Source organism: Equus przewalskii, chromosome 14 (genome assembly GCF_037783145.1).
Source record: "Equus przewalskii isolate Varuska chromosome 14, EquPr2, whole genome shotgun sequence".
NCBI classification, from domain to species: Eukaryota; Metazoa; Chordata; class Mammalia; order Perissodactyla; family Equidae; genus Equus; species Equus przewalskii.
In genome coordinates, this window is record NC_091844.1 from 58,257,950 (window position 1) to 58,277,209 (window position 19,260).

General features: G+C 34.5%; 1 protein-coding gene across 18 annotated transcripts in view; it reads left to right on the top strand.

Moving 5' to 3' along the window:
• Positions 1–19,260, top strand: part of MAP4K3 (mitogen-activated protein kinase kinase kinase kinase 3) — a 208,661-nt gene that overhangs the window by 161,359 nt on the left and 28,042 nt on the right. For all 18 annotated transcript variants that reach the window (XR_011526133.1, XR_011526129.1, XR_011526122.1 and 15 more), the window contains 8 exons: positions 1,158–1,199; positions 3,413–3,497; positions 4,842–4,921; positions 9,160–9,220; positions 9,304–9,421; positions 13,724–13,782; positions 14,765–14,868; positions 19,027–19,198. Coding sequence is in view for 6 of the 18 variants with exons in the window: in XM_070572834.1 (XP_070428935.1) it covers positions 1,158–1,199; positions 3,413–3,497; positions 4,842–4,921; positions 9,160–9,220; positions 9,304–9,421; positions 13,724–13,782; positions 14,765–14,868; positions 19,027–19,198 (721 nt within the window). In the remaining 12 variants the exon portion in view is untranslated. The remainder of the gene's footprint in view (positions 1–1,157; positions 1,200–3,412; positions 3,498–4,841; positions 4,922–9,159; positions 9,221–9,303; positions 9,422–13,723; positions 13,783–14,764; positions 14,869–19,026; positions 19,199–19,260) is intronic.

Genomic DNA, 19,260 nt, shown 5'->3' on the forward strand with positions numbered 1-19,260 from the left:
CCTTGGAAAAATATCTGATATTCTTGGGAATATTTTAGGTGAGCTAATGTGCTGTTTTTGCTCTCTTTATAATTATCAGTGTGCTCTGATCAATGATTAATATATTTGAATCCATCAAAATTTAAAACTTCAATTGACAAAATCATTGTAAACAAGGTTAAGATAATCTGTAGACTAGGAGAAAATATATGTTATATATGTAACATATAAAGAATTCAAATCTAGATTATATAAAGAACTCCAACAAATAGATAAGAAAAAGATAACTCAGTAAAAAAAAATGGGAAAAGACAATTCACAGAAGTACTGATAACCAGTAAACATTTTTTAAAAGGATTCTCAACCTTCCTAGCAGTCAGAGGCATGCAAATTAATGGGAAAACGTTTTTTACTAATCAGTTTGACAACAATGGATTGTCTGTGAGACTGTAAGGAACCAGGACTCTCATACCTTGCTGCTGGTGGGTGTGATGTGATATGGGCACTCTGAAAGGCAGTTTGGCAGTCAGTATCCACCAAAATGTAAATGGTACAGAGCCCCCATGTTCCAGTAGTTTCACTTCTCACAGTATACCCTAAAAGAACCATTCACGCATAAGGTGTATGTAAGGGTGATCATTTCCACATTGTTGTTATAGTAAAAAATTGAAGATAACCTAGATATTCAATAACAATTAGGGAATGGCTAAACAAAGTGTGTTGTGTTCATACTGTGCTGCAGTTAAATGAACCAGATCTATATGTACTGATATCAAATGCTGCCTGAGACCCAATGTTAGTTAAGACAGAGAAAAAGTCAATAAACCGTGCGTTACTGTTTATGCTCTAAAACACACACAGAAACAGTATTTTCTCCAGAGACATGTATGTAAATATATACAGAAAGATCTGGAAGGATGCACAAATGCGTGAGTGCATATAATTACATAAAGAAAGGTTTGAAAGAGTACATACCAAACCGGTTTTTTGTGGGGCAAGTACTAGGAATAAGTGAACTGTGGAAGGGTCGTAGAGAACTTTAGCCTTATCTGTAATGTTTTGTTTTTACAAAGAGAATGTATTCATGTATTTTATTCCAATGCATGTGTTTGAAATGCACTATTGTTATATCAAACAGTAACAGAAGTGGTGTAAAAATGCATTTGTTCTTTTTCTAGAAGCCTATTAGTAACGGTCTACCCCCAACACCTAAAGTGCATGTAAGTATAAATATCAATAGGTTGTTTTCAAACTAATATACAGTGACAAACAATTGCTTGAATGTGTATCTTTGGTTAGATTTTTTGCCTTTTTGAAAGAACCTCCATTATTATTGGAAAAAAATCTGATTGCTCGTTTAAATATTTATTAATTACATCCAAAAAGTATCTTTTCAAAATAAAATGATGATAAATTATACATTTTAAAGCTCCTTTATTCTGAAGTTTGTTAATATGTTATTTGCAACTATTTTTGAAGAAATGTTAAAAAAGGCACACGAATATAATGGGAAGTACAAAATGGAGATATGACACATTTTTTCTAACGTTTTGTCACTTACCAGAAACAGAATTTTAGAACTGGAAGGAACAGTGAAGGAGCATCTGGCCCAAACACTTTTTTTCGCCCCTGAGTAAAACTGAAACCCAAAGTCTGAGTCACCAGGATCACCAAACTCCGCCCAACTCTAGCCAGACCTAGAGCTAGAGCTTAGGTGTCCTGTGTTATAGTCTGCTGTTTTTTGTTTTTTTTTTAATTAGACCATCAGGTCTTTCTTAGGATTAAAATTGTTAATATAATTGTAGGTTAGTATGGATAGAACTACATTTTCACTGCTACAAATCTATAAAACCTTATGTAACACTGGTTTAGAGGATGTCCATAGTTTCTCCAGTTTTTAAACCTCCCAACTCTACTTTTTAGCCTTTTTACTTTTTAATTAGTATAAAGATCTAAGTGATTAGACCTTATCTTACAAAATAATAATGTTTTGAATGTAAAGGGCTCCCAAGTCTAGCAGGGATATATATATATAATAGGGATAAGACTTGTATTTGGCTACAAGATAAAACTCTTACGTCAGGTATGCAGTTGACAGGGAATTGCTGATAACTGTGGAATGCCAGGTAGGACTGACTATACAAATTAGCTTAAAGTTGGGACTGGTTTAATTGTTCTGTACCTCATTGTCATTTGGATTTTTAGGGATTTGGCAATACTGTAACGTATGAATTTTAGTAGCTATCTTAAAAGGTAGTTATTAGGATTAGTTAAGTGACACAATTTCTGCGCTACACCATAAAAACTTTTTTTTTTTGGAGGAAGATTGTCCCTGAACTAACATCTGTGGCAATCTTCCTCTATTTTATGTGGGATGCTGCCACAGCGAGCTTAACTAGCAGGAATGAATGGTGCTAGGTCTGCCCCTGGGATCCAAACCTGCAAACCCTGGGCCACTGAAGCAGAGTGCACCAACTTACCCACTCCACCACCAGGCTGGCCCCTGTAAAAACGTTTTTTTATTAGTCTACTATGTGGCAGTATTACCAGGCTATAATTATTCTTTTTTTGATACTAAAATCTTAAAAATACTGGTTGGTAAGTTTCTATGAATAAAAGGAAATCTTAAGATTTATTATTTTGATTATTTTTTCTTAATATTATTTAATCCATTATAGCCAACTAGTGACATGTTCTCTCTCAGTGTTATCTTTGTGTTTGTGAAGAAAACATTCCTGCTATAAAATGATGCACAGTGCTGTTCTTCTGACCAAATATTTTTATATTTTTCCCCCAAGTTGTTGGTAGTAAAAGTGATTAAATGAGTAAGCTTTCTTGTATTTATTTATCCTAACCTGAACAATGATTTCAAAATTAACATTTTACTCTTTGAAGATCAAAAAAAAGGTTCAAATGAGTAATACTATATTTCATTATAAGGTATTTATTATCTGAAAGATTTTTAAATGGGCTTGATAAATAAATATTAATGTCAAAGAAAACAGGTTGCTCATTTTTTTTAAAAAATGGTTATTTTTTGAGATCAAAGTACATATATGAATTTCAAATCAACCATGACTTTTTCACTGTGTAATAGTAAATCTATTGATTAATACCATTTATAGTCTCATGAAACCAAATAAGATTTTTCACCTGTATGGAGATTATGGTTTCCTTCTTACCTGGGAATGTTATATTGCTCTTGATTTGGGACATGCACATGATACTTCTGTAAACAGATTATTGGGTAGAATTGGTTATAATAAACTGCTTTGTTTATTTGAGGAGATAGGAAAAACAAAATGACTCTTTATTTTATGTAAAATCTTGTACCAGATGACAATTGTTATTGTGCCTGGAACCTTTGTGGTACCACTATAAGGGAAATAGCTATGACTTGATACATCTATTTGGTCTTCTTTGCTTTTACCAGATGGGTGCATGTTTTTCAAAGGTTTTTAATGGATGTCCCTTGAAAATTCACTGTGCAACATCATGGATAAACCCAGATACGAGAGGTAATACTGTATGTTTCTGTCTGTTATCTTTTTAATTATTTTTTAAACTGAGGCCACGAAAGTGTTAGATTTTATTCATTTTCTGAGTATCTTTCTGAAAAAATCTTGTTAAATTTTTACAAAATTTTTAAGATTAATGTATTTCTCTGTTATTATTAGTGTTTGGGATGACACATAACATTAAAATTTCACTGTGTAGTCACCATATCAATATAATGAAACCATATACTCTATGCCACCCTGATTTTCTCCGAAAAAGTTTCTTTTGCTGCTGCACAATCATTCAATATCTTTGTGTTTTAGACACAGCCATTGCTAAAGGAATTTAACTACTGAGGGCCCAGGGTCTAGTGACCACTTGAGAGGATCTCTCATCTTTAAAGAGATCATAGTAAGAATAGTTGTCATTAGGCACTACCTAAAGACTGTCTGCGTCTTCTCACTGTGTATGTGTATCTTAATCTCTCTCTCTCTAAGATACGCATAGAGATGTATACAAACATCCACACACCTATGGATTCTTACTAGACTTTCCACAAATCCAAGGCACTTTTATTTCACAGGTAGGGAAAATGACGCTTAGAGAGGTTCATTGTTTCACAGCCAGTTGGTGATAGAGCTGCAGTTTGAACCCAGTTCCGTTCTATCTGACCACAGAGTTTGTGCCATTAATCCACCAGCACTAATCCTAAATGCTGGGCAGTGTGGGAATGCTCTTGGCATTCTAAGTTGTTTCAGCATACTTCAGTTTAGGATGAAGAAGTTCTTGACCTCTTGTTTTATATTATCATAAAAACAGATCAAACAGGACCATGGCCAAACTTGTAGTATCTTCTAGAAATATTGAGTACCATAGCAGGTTATCCAAGTTTTAGTTAACTTTTTTTAATAGGCAGTAATCAGATCCTGGTTTTTTGATGTTAGTGCTTATAATAATGGCCCATCTGCCAAAAATATTTTGCAACTGTATCAGCTGCTCTTGATTTGCATTCTGTATGTTGTTTGCACATGATCCTCACTTAAGGGGGCTTAGAAAAGAAGCTGCAGATTCTCAACCAGTCCTTAGCACCTTCTGATGAATGAGGAGTCCTAGCATGCCACTCTTCAAAACGTCTTTTACATAAAAGTTGTCTTCACTGCTTTGAGGTTGATATTTACTTATAACTCAATCCGTTAGGCTAGCGTGTCGAACCACTTATGTGCATTAAAATTAAAAATAAGTATTTACTGCTTATAAATCACAGTAATTTTTTTCATATAACGCATACTTACTGTATTTTAGACTACCTAAGTCCTTTTTTAAAGTATTTTATATATCAAAATCAGTGGATTACTTTATTTCAGATCAATACTTGATATTTGGTGCTGAAGAAGGGATTTATACCTTGAATCTTAATGAACTTCATGAAACATCAATGGAACAGGTATGTTATTTTATATTTTCCTTTTTTAAATTTTATTATACGTAGACATTAAAGAAGAAATAAGTTTCAATTCTGTGAGTTGCTGCCTCTTTTATTCGTAAAACCTTCATGGAGCATGTTCTATTTACCAGGTACTGGAGAGACATTCATAGGACTAGTTACCCTTGAGGAGCTCATAGTGTAAGAGAGGAGACAGACACATAAACCAATAACTTCAACACTCAGAGTTAGATGTCACACTAGGAATGAGTACAACGGTTGGCCACAGAGGCAGGAGTCACCAGCACCTCCTGTGGGCAGAGGAGAAGGAGAGACATTTGAGTTGGACTGTAAGTGACGATGAGTTGGAGGTTGCCAGAGAGAGAGAAGGAGGGAAAATATGAAGCCATGGAATTGTGAAACAGCATGGCAAGTATGAGGAACCATGAATGGACAATTTGGAGCATAGAACGAGTGTAGAATAGTAACAGTAAATGGAACTGGATGGATAAGCAGGTGCCAAACTCCAGAGCTTTGTGTGACGTGCTGAAGATCAGATCGATGTTTTAGAAATATCTGTTTGCAGTATGGTGAGAGATGAGACTAGAGATATGGTCAAAGGGTAAAGTATAGAGTGAGGGCAGAAGTGGAGAGGACAGAGAGGAAAAAATGGGGTTTGGAATTGTATGGGGACATTTTTGGTTGTTGCAATGGCTGGGGCAAGCTTTTGGCATTTATTACCCAGAGGCCAAGAATGCTAAACTACCTGCAAAACTGATAATGATGATGATATTAATAGCTATTACCTATATAAAGCTTATTATGTGCCAGACACTGTTTTTAAATGCTTTATATATATTAACTTATTTAATCTTCACAACATCTATCAGAAGTAGCTACCATTATTCTCATTTCAGATGAGAAATCTGAGGCATAGAAAGGATTAGTAACTTTTCAAAGATCCCACAGCTTTAGATGGCTGAGCTGGGATATGAACCCAGGCAAGCTGGCTCCAGAGTCCATGTCCTTAACTACTTCACCACGCTGCCTCTCCCACCTGGATTGCTCCTACAGAGAAACTCTGGAGCTAGAGAAAGATTAAAGAGCTGGCATTGGCCAAATTGAATGACCACTTCAACATGGAGGTTAAGGAGAAGTCTAGGTTGACTTCAGGTTTCCAACTTGAGTGACCAGGTGAATGACAGTACCAGTAGGCAGGGTGTAGTATACAGAAGGAGAAGTCGGTTTGAAGGCAATGATGATGGATGCATTCAGTTTGGTCACACAGAGTTTTAGGTGCCTGCAGGATGTCTAACTAATTCTCCATTATCAATATAAATTGATTACAAATAAAATGGAGATAAAATCCCGTAGGTAATGATAATTTCTTCATAACCAAACATTTCTATCTTTTCTCATCACAACTTCTTTTTAATCAGATTTTCAGACAAGATCCTAAGCTGTATGATATGCTATAAATCTTTTAATCTCGAAGAGCTATACAGAGAAGTGGCTGAAAAATACATAAGAACTAGGGAAAAAAGAAAAAGGTCTTGTTATTTATAATAGTAAATAATTCAAAAGTGTAATATTTTTCTTGGATATAATGAAATATCTAAAAATTATATTACTGGTAACAATATTAATTGTAAGGAACAAGACAAACTTCGTGCATGGGTGGGGTAAGCATTTATCAACCTCTTACTTAAGGGATTCTTAAGTGAAGGTACCATCAACCCCAGGCAGCCCCTGTCTGCAGTAACTCCCCTTCTTAGGTGCTCCAGCATTTGGAATTACACTACTAGAGTAATATTTTCTTAGCTAAACATGCCTTCAAAGTGAAACATTTTCCCTCCCAGAGAAAACCTATAAGAGTAGAGAATGAGTAGATGTGAGATCCTAAATTTTTTCATTTTACTGTGAAATTGATTGTTAGGTTGGTTTTCTCTGTACTCTAGGGGAAAGAAACTGGGTGCATGAGTCTGCTAGATAGGGGAAGATGCTGAAAGGTGAGAAAGAAAACAGGGTCTTGACTTTAAATTTTTGTCTGCTTTTATTATGTGTGGCTGACATTTGAGTACTCAGCGCATACCAGTCTTCTAAGCACTTTATGGGAGTATCTTGTCTAATCACCACAACAGCTCTGTTAGGTACTGGTGCGCCAGCTTACAGGTAAGAACACTGAGACACAGAGATGAAGTAAATTACCCAAGGTCACAGAGTCAGTGAGAAAGCAAAGGCAGGTATGTGACTAGGCAAAGTGTAGAACCTACTCTTCTTAACTACTATATGCCTTTATTACATTGATTATTTCACCCAGAGCCTACTTTGCTAAAGGAAGCAGACATTAGAATCTAGAAAAGCTTTAAAGTTTTATTAAATGTGATTAAAAATGTAAATCTGAAGTGAAATCCAACACTTAATAAAACCTTGCATAAATACTTTTTCACTGTCCCTATGTTGATAATATGAAAGGAATAGGGGGATGGAGGGAGAGCAAAAGAGGTAAAGCGGCACATCTGTATGATGACGGATGACAACTAGACTTTAGGTGGTGAACATGATGTAGTCTGTACAGAAGTCGAAATATAATGATGTCACCTGAAATGTATATAATGTTATAAACCAGTGTTACCTCAATTGAAAAAAAATGACAGGAATTTGTGTCTTGCTCTGGGCTTTATATATGCTTGTATTAAGCTAACTCACTTATATTTACAAATATATAATCTCATAATAAACCATGGTACTAGAGAAGCTTTGGTACTAGAGAAGTACTTTTTAAGTATGTATTTTTATGGAAATAAACCCAGTCCAACACTGAAAATCAGTTTCTTGCTACTTTGGTAACATGTACTGCTGTGTGGCTTGAAACAAGTCATTGCCCGTTTCTCTGCCTAATTTTCTCAATGTAGCCAATCAATTTCCGATTCTGTTGTGAATGTTTTATGAAGCACATAAAGTAGGAAATGTTTGTTTATGTCCTGTCAGTCGGAGACACAGCTGTAGGCATGTTTCCAAAATTAAAAACTATATGATAATGCCACATTTTACTTGTTTGGAGAAATTAGGTATTTTATGTGAATATATTTTGCAAATAAATGAAACAATCAAGTTTTATTTAAAATGGATTTTACTTTGTTTCTCCCTCTTTTAATATTACCTCTTCTCTTTTAATTATTCAGGACCATTATTGTGACTTTGTGCTTTAATAAAGTCATGTCCTTAGAGGCCTATTGATTTGTTTCATCATTCATCAGTTTATTCTCTCCATTCCCTAACCCCATCCCAGTGTATCTTAGAGTAACTTAGTAGGACTTGCCAAAGCAAACCCAGCAACAAGCTTGTTCAATCAGAATGCTTTAATTATATTCGTCAGTGGTTCTCCAACTTCAGTATGCGTCAGAATCACCTGGAAGGATGGTTAAAACGTAGATTGCTGGGCCCACCTTCAGAACTTCTACTTCAGTAAGTCTGGGGTGAAGTCCAAGAATTTGCATTTCTAACAAATGCCCAGGTAGTGCTGATGATGCTCGTGCAAGCACCACCTTGAGAACCACTGATATTTATTATGAAATGTCTTAATGACAGCAGTTCTTTTTTCCATTCAAAATACATGGACTGTGTTCCATGAAATTCCCTTTTCTTTGCCCTAAATACTGATCACTTTCAGGCTTCCAGGGATGCCTCTCATTCTTAGGTAGTAGATTTCAGTAATAAATTCCATATATGTGTCCTTTATGGTTTATAAGTTTGCATCATTTTCTCTCCCACCTCTTTTTTCTCTATACCTAGTGTTTCCGTAGCCTATGTTCCACTACACCATGATCCTTTTTTCTGTCATACTCCAAAACCATGCATGTCCGTATACTTAGATAAGAACGTTTTTTGAGAAGCACGCAGGAGAGTGTTAATTATTTAACCCCAGAACCAAAATAGAGGACTAGACATTGTTTAAAAATGTTCTTTTTCCCTGCATAGTTTGGGATTACATAGTCCTTACTATAAGGGAGACTTGAGCTAATCATGTCATATTGAGACTTAGATAATGAAATTAAATTGCTAATTTATTTTTTCTTCCAATATAAATGCATATGCATATCATCTTGTTTTAAATGCCTTATAAAATGAATTTCTATAAAAATATGTTTCTTTTTTAAGAACTGGCCTACTGATATGACAGCTTACATGGTAAATATGTACATATTTGCATTGCTGTTATCTATTATCCCTTGTAAACTTTGTGCTTTTTTTATCAGCTATTCCCCCGAAGGTGTACGTGGTTGTATGTAATGAACAATTGCTTACTATCAATATCTGGTAAGTCTTTTAGTTTTTAAAACCCTTACGATTGTTCCTGTTTATGTTATTAGCTTTTATGTCATATTTATTTTTTTCTACAGGTAAAGCTTCTCAGCTTTATTCCCATAATTTACCAGGGCTTTTTGATTATGCAAGACAAATGCAGAAGTTACCTGTTGCTATTCCAGCACACAAACTCCCTGACAGAATACTGCCACGGTAATTACATTTAATTATGTTTTCATCCTTAGAGATATTATGTTAATAATTCACTCTAATAAATAGTTATACTAAAGAAAGTGAAAAAGCACTCAGTTGGGGTTAGTAGAAGTCATGTGAAATGAAACATTGTAAGAAATACTGTTTTCACAAGTGCTTATTTATCACATTCTTCTAAGATTTTTTTACTTTATATTTTCCAATTACATCAAACATTTTCTTTCTGAATTTTTAATTCTGTTTTTCCACAAGGTTAAACTAATTTCTTCTGCAATGTGCTAGTAATTTTTCATCACTTGTATTGCTTTTGACATATTTGTGTTAATTTTAATAAAATCTGTTTTTCTCAAAGTACAGTTTCTAAACTCAGAAAATCAAAATTATTTATTAAAGGTTTTTATGTTAGACGATAAATATTTAGAAATTGAGGGATTTTGCTTTTCTACTTTCAGGGATTTTTAATTATACACTCTCTTTTGGTTATTTTGTTGGGCCTCGTTTCTTGACTAAAAGGTCTTCTGAGTCTGATATAAATTATATTTTACAAAAACTATGATATAGCCATTCTTCTTTTACAGTATTAATTATAAAGCAGCTAATGTAGAACCTTAGCTTTCACGTACCTTGAAAATCTGTTGTTCTCAATTTCTGAGTTTACAGTATAGCTAAGATTTACTGCTTTGTGCACAAAACCTTTTTTTTTTTTTTTAAAGATTTTATTTTTTCCTTTTTCTCCCCAAAGCCCCCCCGGTACACAGTTGTGTGTTCTTCATTGTGGGTTCTTCTAGTTGTGGCATGTGGGACGCTGCCTCAGCGTGGTCTGACAAGCAGTGCCATGATTCGAACTAACGAAACACTGGGCCGCCTGCAGCGGAGCGCGCGAACTTAACCACTCGGCCACGGGGCCAGCCCCCACAAAACCTTTTTAAAAATTAACCTTTTTGATGAAAATCATTTAAACATATACTGCATGCTTTTCTGTCTTCTTGAAATAGATTACTTTGAGTTTCGTTGGATCTTTTCATGATGACTCGGAGTTGTGATTATGAACTTGATTTATTATCCTGTACTCTCATATTTGTAGTGGAGTTAGGGGTGTTGCCCCAAGAATGGGGTTGGGACTTTCTTTCTTCTCATACAGTTTCTCTGTCCTTCTTTTTCCTCCCAGCTGCCATTTTGTGCTGCTGCTCTTCTACTTATAGCAAATCTTCATGCAGCTCTCTCACTTGCAAATCCTAAATTCTTGGGGGCGTGGAAACTGACCACCAAGCTTTAAAAGTATATATAAGATACAAGTGAAGAGCCCCCAAGGAATGTAAGGCACATAAACTTTAATGCATTCATTTTTTTTTTCTCTCAGAATAGAGACTTTGTAGCTTATTTGTTTTTAGCTGTATTCAGTTCTTCAGAATTTTACTGAATATACCAAATATACAAAAAGTATCCTAGTATATAGATGAGACAAAATTGAGTATTACCTCTTCCTCTAAGGAGTTTCCATATAGTAAAATTTTTACCTCGTAAGAGTATTTTGCCTCTAAGCTATTATTTCAGATATTTTGTTGCAGTCAATCTTTAGGGTCAGTAGCACGTACCAGTGTATCCTTCCTACTTTCTTCAGTTTTGTTATCTAGAAATCAATTACTGTAAAAATCTACTTTGAATTCTCTCATTTATTAGCAGGAAATCTGAAAACCTTTTTTGCATGATTATATTTTATATATGTATTAGTACCATTTCTTCCACCATATAGTGAGCACAAATTAAACTTCCTTTGACTGAGCATCTTGTAATGCCTTGTGGTTCTCATTATAAAGATAGGTACACATTCTACCATATTACATATCTTCTTTAGTAAAGTCAGGCTTTGGAATCCAGATAGACTTGAAATTAAATCCTGCATTGTTCACTTACTGGGTCTGGGACCTTGGATAAATTATACAACCTCTCCAACATATTCATCTGTACAATGGAACCAGTATAGCTGTCCTGCAGAGTCGTTTTTAAAAGGATAAATTATGTATGAAAAGTGGTCTCTGGTACCTAATAGGCTTTCAATAAGTAGACCTATTGTCATCATTATTAGGCATGATAAATTGAACTGTGTCTGTAGCAAATCCTAAAATATCCTACATTAAATACATTGAGAATGTTGGTTGACTTAGGATTCCAGTTAATTGGGTACTGGTAAATAAATTTTATTGCCTTTTTGTAAAATCATGACTAAAGTTAATGTAATTATTTAGATTACTATAGAAAATGATAAATTTTTATAACATTTCAGTATGCTGCCCACAACTCAGTTTTGAATAGTTCTGTTATTGTTAACTCTAAGCTCTACTTAATAGTGATTTTTCTTGTCTATGTAGTATTCTTCTTTTATGATCTTTCAGAACTGACAGTCAGTCTTCCTGAGTTTTGACTGATTCAGTAACTTAACCACTAAGTTAACTTTGGAAGCCAGGCTACAAGTTCACAAGTGTGGACCAGGAACATTAAACTTGTTGCCAGTGGAAATCTATCAGGAGCTTGGTTCACATTTTTAAAAACTTAAAAAGCACTTTGATTCAAGCAGTTTGCAAGAGTATGGGGAATTTTTGCTTTGTTTTAAGCTGTGTGAAATTGCAAGGTATATGAAAGGGGCAGTTTTATAATTATTAATCTAATTTATGAATTGAAATGTAAAACTTTTCCTAATATGAAGTTAGTCAAGGGGAACAATAAGGTACTTTAAGCAGAAATTTGAAATCAAGATATTCTTGATTGCATTGTAGTCATTGAGTGCCTCAGCATCAGACTAGTTTCTGTATCACTGTTTAAGTAGCATCAAAAATATTCTGTATTATTGTTTAAATAGTATCAGAAATATTCTAATTCACACAGGTAAGAACTTCCAGGTAGTAACAGTATTTAACCGCTTACCTTGCAAACTCAGAATACCCTTCAATTAAACTGACCCGAATCATAAATGAAGAGTAGTAGATTATTTTTTCAAAGTTGAATTGCTATGAACATTGCAATCAGACAGACTAAGACACTGAATTAGAGTATTTTTCCCTAAATTGCTAACTATATGACCTTGAGGGAATTACTAAATCTAAGCCTCAAGTTTCTATGCTATGACCTACCTCATGGCATTATTGGAGGGACTAAATGACACAGAAAATGTGAAATGCAGAACGTAAAGTAAGGACTGAGTAAACGTTAGAATGTTAAAACTTAGAATTATTATAAGTTTTTGTAAATGTAAACATCAGCATATAAAACATACTAAAAGCTAAAATTACAATACCTTGATGTTGTACGCTTGGTTATTTCTCAGCTGCCACTTGTACAGTGACAAGAACATCCATCAAGAAGATTCTTCTGAGCTTGTTTGGAATTATGTTGAGCATCACACATGCTTTACAATTTTATGTTGCCAGCAAAGCACAACTATGATTTTTTTTTTTTTAACTACCAGTGCAGAATAGTGTTCTAATCTGTGGCACATTTACACATTTAAAAGAAGTTTAAATATGTGTACAGAAGAAGTTTAATATGAGGTTTGCACAACTTGGTGCACTATAATGGAACAGTCTCCATTATATTAACTTTCATTTATAAAAGACATTTGAGTATATGTGTATTTTTTAATCATAGTTTTAAAAAATAATTTAAAATGGATTTTTACATATTAAATCTGAATCAGATGTTTGTAGAAGCCCTAAAGCACCTTTGCAGAAAATCTGCATCCTGCTTTCCCTGAGTTGAGAAAATGTCTAAATGAAAAGTTCCTACAAATTGTTTCAGTGTTAAGACAACTTTTTATATACCTTAAATTTATTATATGTGCTAAAAATATCTTTTCCCAATTTGTGGCTTATCTTTTCACTTCGTCAGTGATAATTTTAGGTAAACCGAAGTTACTAATGCATTCAACAAACTCTTTCAACAAAGTGAATGCCACCTGTAGTTTGAGGTGCTAGGGATGCATCAGAGAAAAAAATATCAATGTTCATCAGTATTTTCCTGTATAATTTGTGGGGTTTTGCATTTTTAAAAGAAATCACAAGTAATAGTCGTCTACAATCTAAATATTATATAGAGTTTTTTCCTATTTAAATCCTTAACCAATCTGGAATTGATTGGAGGAGGGATGAAGAAGAGATCCAATTTATTCTAATTATTTTTAAGAGATGACCTATTATGTCAGTACCAATTTATAACAACTCATCCTTTCTCCACTGATCTCTAACAGCACCATTATCATTTACTAACTTTGCCTACATGTATCATATGTTTATTTTCATTTACACTTAGGAAATTTGCTGTATCAGCAAAAATCCCTGAAACCAAGTGGTGTCAGAAGTGTTGTGTTGGTAAGTAAACTGTCCAATAACATGTAGCTCTCCTGCTTTTGTAGAGTGGATAAGAAAACCCTGAAGCTCCTTTTTAACTCTAGTGTAAAACAGTTATTACTCCAGGACTTTCTGCTGGTAGTAGTTTATTTTTTCCCCTTAAGTAAAACAAATATCTTGGCCATTCTATCTTCTTGTAAACTAAACCTAATTAGTACCTTACCTTGATCATAACAGTTGTTTTGCAAATAATTTGTTAACTGGCTAAATAGAGAAAGTAGAATGACTTTTTATTACAGCACTTTATCAGACCGTGTTCTCCAAGGGGCCTGTTAGTTCTTGCTCACCATTCTGCTTAGTAATGGCTTATAGACTGCATTTACTCATTTGGCATGTAATTTCATGCCTTTAATATGTGAAACCTTGTGTTTGTGATGTAAAGATTATAGTTTCCCTGTTCACATACACTCGATTCAATTCCTCCCCCAGCCCCAGAACAACTAGCTGTTTTATTTGCATATAGCAAAAACTAAAAATAGTTTCCTTTCCTTCCCTTAAAAAAACTGAGGCAGTTCAGTTTTGTTATTTGTAAACCTGAATTTTGAGATTTGATCAATGTCTTGATGTTGTGAGAACCAGAGCATTATTGCCTCTGAACGTTCCTGCCAAAAGCAGCCTGAATCACCTGTCCCTAACGTGCTGTAGCTTGTCAGTCTGAAGTTTCTCCCCAAACCTTGGACCCTTCCTTCTGGATCTTGCTACCTCAGCTAATCTCCCTGCTGACGTCCTTCTTCCCACCCGCAACCCCGTTACGACCAGCAATTTTATCTGTGCGTACAAACAAAAACCCTGCAAGTGGTGAGGGAATATTTCTTTTTCAGTCTGCAGTCTAATTAAGAAATTGAACTGGCAGCCAGCTTTTGTTTGTTTTTGGAGCATGGAACTGTTATTGTGAGGACTTTGTATTATAAAAGAACTTATGTATACTTTTTTGCCTTGACAGTGAGAAATCCTTACACAGGCCATAAATACCTATGTGGGGCGCTTCAGACTAGCATTGTTCTTTTAGAATGGGTTGAACCAATGCAGAAATTTATGTTAATTAAGGTAAGCATGAAAGTCAACCTACGTCATTCTTAGTATAAAAGCTTAATTAAGTCGATTGTCCTGTTCTTTCAAAAGGAAAAAAAAAACATGTTTTCAGTTAATTCTCAATTTAATGATTTTGGATTATGTGGCAGGGTAGTGAAAATCTGCCCTATTGTAAGGAACTCAGTTGGCCTGATAAAAGTTCTGAAAGAGACTAGAGAAATAGTTAGAGATTTGGCAGTAGGAGCTGGAAGAGCAGTAAAGTGTTCCTCAAATATATTCTCTTGCTGACCTGTTCCATCACAGCAGAGGAGCAACGTGCAGGTTGGTGTTTTCCCTAAGAGGACAAGGAGTAAACCATAATGAGGGGAAATTCTTCATTTCGTTCTATGCCTACCTATTAATTTGCCCAGGCCTTCGCATGGATGGTTTTTTTGTGCCTCAGTTTCTCTAGAATCTGTAATTAATGAATATTATTTAAAGTATTTAATATTACTCAGCTGTAACTTAAATTTTGAGGAAAAACTAACGTGAAATGTGTGAAGTACAGGCTCAGTCACAACAAGGAAATAGCAAATACATTTTTTAAAGCTGTTTTCTTTGCTATTTTATATAGATTAAGTAGTCTTATTTCATGAGCATTTGGTATCTCCATAGAAATTGAGGTCGGAATATAATTGGAGTGGAATTCTTCCTAAATTTTATAATATAGAATTAAGATGTTTAAAGCATTGACTTCCTGTTATTTAAAATTTTATAAATGACTAAGGAATTTATTTTCCATTTTCACATCATATTAACCTCAAAATTAACTAGCTAAAGAAATGAAAAAATACTTTTAAGAATTTGAAACACATTAAGGTAGTATTTCCACAAATAAATTCACTAAAACAAAAATTCTTTAAACCAAAAGCTGATCTAAAAATAGGGTTGGAGAGGGTAAAAGGTTTGGTAAAGAGGGGCACTTGTACAGTGACAGAAGGCAACTAGACTTTTGGTGGTGAAAACAATGTAGTCTGTACAGAAGTCAAAACATAGTGGTATACACCTGAAATGTATATAATGTTGTAAACCAGTGTGACCTCAATATAAATAAATAAAAATTTCTTTTGAATTAGAAAAATGTTTTTAAAAGTTGAGGGAAAATAGCCTTATAAATTGTCTAAAGCAGAGCTAGTGGATACAGCCCACTTTATGGTGAAAACTATTTTGTTCTCAGCTCTTCTTTGTTTTTGCCTGTTTGACAAAAGCATGCCTTATCCTAGTTGGAGTGGTAAAGTGGACGTAGTTTGACTTTTCTGTGTCCGTTTTCTTCTCCATCTTCTTCCTTCCTTTTCCTCCTTTGTCTCTTTTAGATGTCTTTCCTATTCCTTTCATTCCTAACCTCTAGCAAAAGGAAAAAGTTTCATCGTATCAGTTCATAGATACTGATAGTCTGATTAAACCTTAGTATGAATGAATTTTATCTGATATGCTAAACCACTTATCCTAATATGTGAATAAAAGACCCTTTTCTCTATTAAAGGAATTTTTCGTATTAAGAGCATGCAGGAGAGAATATATACATTGAAGACATTGGAAGCTTAAAATTTCCCTATCCATGTCTTCTCTTTTCCAGGTGACTGGTACCAGGGAGCTTGGCCTTGACTAATGAGGCCTATTGCCAGTATTCTAAGATGTTAGACTTACAGTACAATTCTACTTGCAGGTCTCCTTCAAGACTTCTCACTCTTCCCACTTAAACTCCCTGAGCTGTAGGCCCTTATGCACCTCCCTCAATCTTAACCCAACTCTTTTCGCTCTCTGCTTCAACATTCTATGTGTATATTTTGTTTCTATATTTGACATTATTTCAGTTAGTATTTATGATATTTCTATACTACACAGTAATGTGTTCAAAAACTTTCTTATGTTTTCTGTATTCTTCCTTTCTCTCAATGACATTTCTGATAAAATTTTTGCTTCATTAGACTAAATTTTCATGAATAAAAGTTATAAATTAAAGACCTTCCCAGCAAACATTTATGTATTTATTACAAACCAGACACAGTGCTGTTTAACTAGGGAGACAAGGAATAGTCACTGCCTCAAGGACCATCAACAATAGCAGCTGGATTTAAAACTGTTAGAAGGGCAGCCTCTTCTGTTAATCATTTATACACATTGCTTAGTTATTATTGGAAGCTAAGTAAAAGTATTGAAAACCTGTTGGTTTTCTTTTTTGCTGACAAAAAAGATTAAACAGAAGCATTATTCTCTTTCTGTTTTACTGCTCTAACCAAATTTCAAAGAGACTTATTTAAAATGTTTTACCTAATTAAAAATATGACAGATTTTATCCACAGCATATCCCCCAGGTAATGGGAAAGCTCCTAGAGAGGGGGTTAGAGAGTATTGATGAAGGAATGTCTACATCTGTCTCCATATGCCTGTGGGCTCAAGGCCCTCCGAGAGTCAAAGGAAGGAATATGGGAGCAACAGGTGCACACAGAGCTTCACCTTCCAGCCACAAGGATCACATTGTATCTTTTAACACTTTAAGACTAGTTAGTATTTATGGTAGCCCCATTTTACCTGTTTATTTTTTCTAGAATTTATTTTCTTTACAGTTTACAGCAAGTTGCCAGATTTAAAAAATAAATCAAATTCAGTAGCTTTGTTAAATACTAGCAATAGCCACTTTGGAAATATAATGAAAACACAGCCCATTTATAAGAAAAACAAAAGGAGCTGGCCCCGTGGCCAAGTGGTTAAGTTCGCGTGCTCCACTTTGGCGGCCCAGAGTTTCCCTAGTTCAGATCCTGGACGCGGACATGGCACCGCTCGTCAGGCCTCACTGAGGCGGCGTCCCACATGCCACAACTAGAAGGACCTACAACTGAAACATACAACTATGTATTGAGGGGATTTGGGGAGAAAAAGCAGAAAAAGAAAAAAAAAGATTGGCAACAGTTGTTAACTCAGGTGCCAATCTTTAAAAAAACAACAGCAAAAATATAAAATATATTAAGAGTGGATTTAGTAAAATATGTGTAAGACCAATATTTTTTGAAAAACCACCTTTTTCATTGTGAAGAACATTGCTAGCACCTCAGAACTCCCGTGGCACTCCCTACAAGTCAGCTCCCTTATTTTCCATTTTTACTATATAAGCATGCACTCCTAAACGTTAGAATTAATTTTACCTGATTTTTAACAGCATGTAAGTGGAATCATAAAGTATATATTCGTTTGTGTCTGGCTGCTTTTGTGCAACATTACATTTGTGTAGTTATTGGATATAGCTATAGTTTGTTCATTTTCATTGCCCTATAATTCTCCATTGTGTGAATTTGCCATAATTTTATCCATTCTACTGTTGATAGGCATTTGGGTTACTTCCAGTTATTTTGTTATTCTGAACAATGCAGCTTGTGAAGGTTTTTTCATGTCTCCTGTGCATGCGTGTACTCATGTTCTCTGGAATATATAACTAGGAGTGTTACTGCAAGGTCCTAAGGGATGCACATCTTCAACATTAATAGATAATGTAATTAACCAATGTGGTCGTACCAATTTATAGTCCCACCATCATTGTAGGAGCATTCATTTGCTCCTCTCTGGGTAATGCTTGTTACTGTTCTTTTTCAATTTCAGCCACTCTGGTGGGTATGTATAGTCTCATGGTTTTATTCCCCGATTACTAATGAAGTTAGTGTTTTCCATCTATTTTTCCAAACTTTCAAAGTATAAATTTATTTAGTCTCTTTGTAGCAATATAAAAATTTTAAAGATAGGTAAAATTAAAACTGATTGCATAACCAAGTTAATTTATTAAACAGAATCACTCAAGATATGGGGCTAAATTTCTTATTGTGGGTTTTTTTCTGTCCACACTTAGGAGTATCTTGCTAATTAGCATTTTAGTTTTCTCATCCATGTTTGCTCAGATGACCCTGGGTCGGTCATCCAGTTTCTGGGTCTCAGTTTCCAACTCTGAAAAGAAAGGTTAGGTTAAAAGATTCTACATAATTTGGATTTTTCTGCATACCTTGAGTTTCTGTGACAAGAAACAATCCTAACAGTAGAGAGCTATTTTATATATTTTCATAAAACTAAAAATTCTTGATAGTGTGCTTATGAAATTATTTGGCTTTTGTTTTCCTGTGTTTAATATATTTTTGTTTCTTTCTCCAGCACATAGATTTCCCTATACCGTGTCCACTTAGAATGTTTGAAATGCTGGTAGTTCCTGAGCAGGAGTACCCTTTAGTTTGTGTTGGTGTCAGTAGAGGGAGAGACTTCAACCAAGTGGTTCGATTTGAAACAGTCAATCCAAATTCTACCTCTTCATGGTTTACAGAATCAGGTTTGTGATTTTTATTGAATCATTAAGGCCAATACATATACTGGTTTTATAAGTAATAAATT